Source organism: Myxocyprinus asiaticus, chromosome 10 (assembly GCF_019703515.2).
Source record: "Myxocyprinus asiaticus isolate MX2 ecotype Aquarium Trade chromosome 10, UBuf_Myxa_2, whole genome shotgun sequence".
In the NCBI taxonomy this organism is placed as follows: Eukaryota; Metazoa; Chordata; class Actinopteri; order Cypriniformes; family Catostomidae; genus Myxocyprinus; species Myxocyprinus asiaticus.
In genome coordinates this window covers 19,454,598-19,460,782 of record NC_059353.1, presented here as the reverse complement: position 1 = coordinate 19,460,782, position 6,185 = coordinate 19,454,598, and the positions used below count along the sequence as shown (strand labels likewise).

General features: G+C 37.6%; 1 protein-coding gene across 2 annotated transcripts in view; it reads right to left on the bottom strand.

Annotated features, from left to right (window-relative positions):
• Positions 1-1,056: 1,056 nt before the first annotated feature.
• The window catches only part of spopla (speckle type BTB/POZ protein like a), a 15,249-nt gene continuing 10,120 nt past the window's right edge, over positions 1,057-6,185 (bottom strand). For both annotated transcript variants that reach the window (XM_051707979.1, XM_051707978.1), the window contains exons 10-12: positions 3,044-3,186; positions 2,894-2,947; positions 1,057-2,350 (exon numbers count right to left, since the gene is read on the bottom strand). In XM_051707979.1, coding sequence (XP_051563939.1) covers positions 2,206-2,350; positions 2,894-2,947; positions 3,044-3,186 — 342 coding nt within the window. In that variant the 3' untranslated portion in view covers positions 1,057-2,205. The remainder of the gene's footprint in view (positions 2,351-2,893; positions 2,948-3,043; positions 3,187-6,185) is intronic.

Genomic DNA, 6,185 nt, shown 5'->3' with positions numbered 1-6,185 from the left:
TTTATGTTTGTCCTTAATATATCTGCACAAGGAAAATATCTGAGCTGTCAGCTTTTATTTTAAGTCTTAACCCTCTATGGAGCACATGTTCTAATGATGGAATAGTTTTCCCATAACATTGTTTGACAAAATAATATATTATTAATAATAAATAATAATATACATACTATATATAATTTTATCATCTTACGGCAAGTATGGCAATTCTGTACCATATTGTAAAATGATAAAGGAAAAAAAAAATGCTTTTCTTCTCTTTAATTTCATGATTTGATACATTTATACTCATGTGAATCATTATCAAAGTCTCAGCTCATACTCTCACAATAGAGCAATTTGTGAAGCATTTCAGCACATCTTTCATGAGAGTGACCCCAGGAAAAACTGTCTTGAAGAGAAAAATAAATGCCATATGGCCTGAGAAAAGCATATTATTACTTACTTTAAAGACTACCCTTTAAATTCCAACACTGCAACAATGAATATGGCAACACCATACCATAGAGGGTTCTTTTCTTGTTTTTATTCATTTTGACTGTCGCAAAGTAAACCATGAAGCATACCCAGACAGTATATGTGAGATTAGTTGTGAAACGTGCATATAATCATTTTTATGATCACATAAAAATGTTTTCCATAAAAGGATCATTTGCAAAATCATATGAATGATACATACATTTGAGTCCTGTGATGTGCGCTTCATTTAATCAAGCTCTAATACATGATCTTAATTCAATAAAAACCTTTCTGATGTATAGAACTGTGGCATGTTAGTATGCTAAAGACAGAATGGTCCAAATTCTACATGCTTCTTAACCTTTTCTTCTTCTAAAAAAAAGGTAATTACCATGTTTTGAATGCATTTCTTTGAACATAAATGTCCTTTTACTCTCCGATACGAAAATAACAAAAGACAAAAATGGAATTGTCCTATGATTGAAAAACGAATAACTGTATGAAGCCTCAATGTCTAATTAGCTCAGTGGTGCATTTAAAAATAATCTTGCAGACAGACAGGAGTGAAATTACTTCAATGACATAAATAACACAACTGAATGCTGAAAACCTTTTTTAATGAGTTAATGCAGGCATTCTTGTGACAATTTCCTTGAAGATGAAACAAATTCCAGAATCTTCACAAAACATGTCCTTTAACAGAACAAGTCTAGCATGACACAATGTAAAGACTCCAAATTAGTATGTCAGTTCAACTGTAACACCATGAAAAGACATCTGCAATAGATAGATGACAATCGATCTATCTATTCCTCCCAATCAGACATCCACAGTAATAATGCCACACTCTGATGCTCAGCATTCAAGTATTTCCTGAATACAGAGGACAGTGTGTTGGAAGATGGATTGTCTTGACTAAACTTCAAGCAGTTCACACAAATGCAATTGTGGGCCAACACTTCACCTTACTTACAACAGACACTTTAATCTACTTGTCTGTTCAAGACCAATTCCAGGGAAGCAACACTATTGAGTAAAAATGTGTTCAATAAATTGTGTAATCGCAGATTTGATGACACTTTGCAAGTTTTCTTCATAGCTCAAGGGGCGGGACACAAACAATAATTCCATTGGTTACACACATCAATACAAATATTTGAAATGCATAAATGTAACTTTCCCACAATATGGAATAGTAATGGTATTTATTTCCTCTCCACATCATTAAACTGTCTTTACATAGAAATCTTGCCATCAATATGGGGCATAGCTATTTTTTTGAAAAAGTGTAAAGAAATGACCTTGCACTCATCATGTTAACATTTATTTAATGTCTAGTTGTACAACTAAACATTAGGAATATATATTATTTCCCACTGATCAAACTCCTGATGCATTCCTAGAGAATTCCACCTCAAAACAGCAAGACTTTGGGAACTAGTGCAACAGGGAAGATGCCTGGTCTCATGGGACAAGGCAGGCACAGAGTAGAGCTGAGAGAATTTAAATAATCCACACAAGAGTCATGGCAGATAGTTTAAGGCTGTATGAAGAGACGGAAAGATTCGTGAAATAAAGCTCAGATGCCGAACCCGTCGCTTGAGAAGGATGTGAACCGTTTTACTGTTATTTAGAAGCCAGCCTGTCCCCATCACATGCTTTTGGGTTGGAGGACGATGGGATTGAGTCAAAACTCAAGTTTTCTGGCTTTTGCCCCAGGACAGGCCACAGAGAGCAGCAGTAACATCGTCAGGACTGTTTTAGGCGCTTCCTAGGCAGGCCGAAAGGGGGGCACTGTGCTGATGCGAGCGCACGGAAAGCCTCCGCCACTAAGTGAGGATGAGACTGGATCATTGACTTCCAGCCTGCGGTCTCCATTATGTCCGTGGCATGACTGTCAGGAGAGGATGAATACATTTCAGTATTAACACAAGACACATTAAAAATCAATAACAGCACTGTGGATTAATCTAGTTTAATGGAGTAAAAACATAAGAGATTAAATGCAAAAGAGGCTAGGTGATTAAAGCAATTGTGCAGGGAAGATGATTCAGATGAGATATTTGTAGAAACATTCGTTGTAGAGCAAGACAAGGGAGCAACTCTTTGTTTATTTATATGAAAGTCATGAAAAAGTCATTTTCCTATGAATGAGCATGCACTAACTCCATCTGGTCTGAAGAGTATGAACAGCAAGGTGGCAGGGAACTATAATAGAGACTTTGTGATATGTTTATAATGCAGAAATGTTCCCTTCCTTGACGTTTCAGACAGTCCGAGTCTATTAATAACCGGTATCAGGAGATGCGGAGGCAGCGGATACCAGCCAAGCAGCTCAGGCTGCCCAGAACCTAAAACAATGAATTCTAAAGCATCTAAGAGAGCAGATAAGAGCTTGGTATTAATCTTGTGTCACATAAATCAGCTAATTACATACTTGCTATTCCAGTTTTTCCCATCTTTACAGCCCAGCTGTCGGAGGACACTGCACCTATGGATAAGATAGAAGAAAACCGCTTTCATTCTCAGGCTGGTAAACAGCCATGGCAGCAGGAATTTATCAAGCAGTTTCTTTGGCAGCGCTTGCCTGTTGATAAAATCTATGGCCTGTGCTTTGAGCTGCTCGGCGCTGTGCAGGTCGGCCAGGATGAGGGTGTCTGCCACGTTCTCCACCGAGAGACTGTTGCAAAGTGCTTCCTCACACATGACCTTTAAACGCTCTAGAGCATACTGCCAGAGCAACACACAGACACGGCTCTTATACAGAACAACATTCAAATGTTTTTTATGCACTTTATCTTTTTCACATCTCTAAAATTGTCATTGTCAATATAAACAATTATAACTATGGAAACACTTAAGTTAAAATGAGTCAATGCTTTAGTGTATCATGAGCGAATTATATCAAATCATTTTACAATATTAATCTTGGTAAATGGTCATTTATAAATCATAGGTAAGTTCATAATGTGCAAATGCACACAATATGGCCAAAGGTTTGTAGACCTATAGTTTTTTTTAACATTAAAATTTCATAAATATACACCAATCAGCCACAACATTAAAACCACCTGCCTAATATTGTGTTGGTCCCCCTTGTGCCGCCAAAACAGTGCAAACCTGCATCTCAGAATAGCATTCTGAGATGCTATTCTTCTCACCACAATTGTACAGAGCGGTTATCTGAGTTACCGTAGACTTTGTCAGTTCAAACCAGTCTGGCCATTCTCAGTTGACCTCTCTCATCAACAAGGTATTTCCATCCACAGAACTGCCGCTCACTGGATATTGTTTTGTTTTTGGCACCATTCTGAGTTAATTCTAGAGACTGTTGTGTGTGAAAATCCCAGGAGATCAGCAGCTACAGAAATACTCAAACCAGCCCGTCTGGCACTATTACATCGTTACATTATTACGGTTTAGTATTTTTCTGTAATGTAGAACAGTGTTAGCAATGTTACTTATTCTCAGCCCATTTTCTGATGCCCGCCCCCCAAAAATAATAAAAATTAAAATAAAAAAATATATATATAAGTAATTAAATTAATATCATAAACATGTGACAACTAGTCAACTAATGGCTTAAACTAACGACTGGGAAAATCTTTGGTCGGGGGCAGCCCTATTGATGAGAGGTCAACAGAGAATCACCAGACCGGTTCAAACTGACAAAGTCTATGGTAACTCAGATAACCACTCTGTACAATTGTGGTGAGAAGAATAGCATCTCAGAATGCTGTTCTGAGATGCCGGTTGATGCTGTTTTGGCGGCACATGGGGGAACTACACAATATTAGGCAGGTCGTTTTAATGTTGTGTCTGATCGGTGTATATTTATATATATACACACACACACACACACAGAAAATACTGTATAAGCTGTGTATAATATATATATATATATATATATATACACACACACAGGTGCATCTCAATAAATTAGAATGTCGTGGAAAAGTTCATTTATTTCAGTAATTCAACTCAAATTGTGAAACTCGTTTATTAAAGAAATTCAATGCACACAGACTGAAGTAGTTTAAGTCTTTAGTTCTTTTAATTGTGATGATTTTGGCTCACATTTAACAACAACCCTCCAATTCACTATCTCAAAAAATTAGAATATGGTGACATGCCAATCAGCTAATCAACTCAAAACAACTGCAAAGGTTTCCTGAGCCTTCAAAATGGTCTCTCAGTTTGGTTCACTAGGCTACACAATCATGGGGAAGACTGCTGATCTGACAGTTGTCCAGAAGACAATCATTGACACCCTTCACAAGGAGGGTAAGCCACAAACATTCATTGCCAAAGAAGCTGGCTGTTCACAGAGTGCTGTATCCAAGCATGTTAACAGAAAGTTAAGTGGAAGGAAAAAGTGTGGAAGAAAAAGATGCACAACCAACCGAGAGAACCGCAGCCTTATGAGGATTGTCAAGCAAAATCGATTCAAGAATTTGGGTGAACTTCACAAGGAATGGACTGAGGCTGGGGTCAAGGCATCAAGAGCCACCACACACAGACGTGTCAAGGAATTTGGCTACAGTTGTCGTATTCCTCTTGTTAAGCCACTCCTGAACCACAGACAACGTCAGAGGCATCTTACCTGGGCTAAGGAGAAGAAGAACTGGACTGTTGCCCAGTGGTCCAAAGTCCTCTTTTCAGATGAGAGCAAGTTTTGTATTTCATTTGGAAACCAAGGTCCTAGAGTCTGGAGGAAGGGTGGAGAAGCTCATAGCCCAAGTTGCTTGAAGTCCAGTGTTAAGTTTCCACAGTCTGTGATGATCTGGGGTGCAATGTCATCTGCTGGTGTTGGTCCATTGTGTTTTTTGAAAACCAAAGTCACTGCACCCGTTTACCAAGAAATTTTGGAGCACTTCATGCTTCCTTCTGCTGACCAGCTTTTTAAAGATGCTGATTTCATTTTCCAGCAGGATTTGGCACCTGCCCACACTGCCAAAAGCACCAAAAGTTGGTTAAATGTCCATGGTGTTGGTGTGCTTGACTGGCCAGCAAACTCACCAGACCTAAACCCCATAGAGAATCTATGGGGTATTGTCAAGAGGAAAATGAGAAACAAGAGACCAAAAAATGCAGATGAGCTGAAGGCCACTGTCAAAGAAACCTGGGCTTCCATACCACTTCAGCAGTGCCACAAACTGATCACCTCCATGCCACGCCGAATTGAGGCAGTAATTAAAGCAAAAGGAGCCCCTACCAAGTATTGAGTATATATACAGTAAATGAACATACTTTCCAGAAGGCCAACAATTCACTAAAAATGTTTTTTTTATTGGTCTTATGATGTATTCTAATTTTTTGAGATAGTGAATTGGTGGGTTTTTGTTAAATGTGAGCCAAAATCATCACAATTAAAAGAACCAAAGACTTAAACTACTTCAGTCTGTGTGCACTGAATTTATTTAATACACGAGTTTCACAATTTGAGTTGAATTACTGAAATAAATGAACTTTTCCACGACATTCTAATTTATTGAGATGCACCTGTATATATATATATATATATATATTAATGTTAACAATGCATTAATATATGTAGAAATTAACATGAACCAAGATTAATAAATGCTGTTAAAAGATTGCTTTATTGTTAAGTATTGCTTTAACTAATGTTAACCTATATAACCTTAAATGTAAAGTGTTACCATAACTTCTCTAAGGTTAACAAAATTAAAAAAAAAAATCAATCAACATGTTTCTGATTGGCTTTC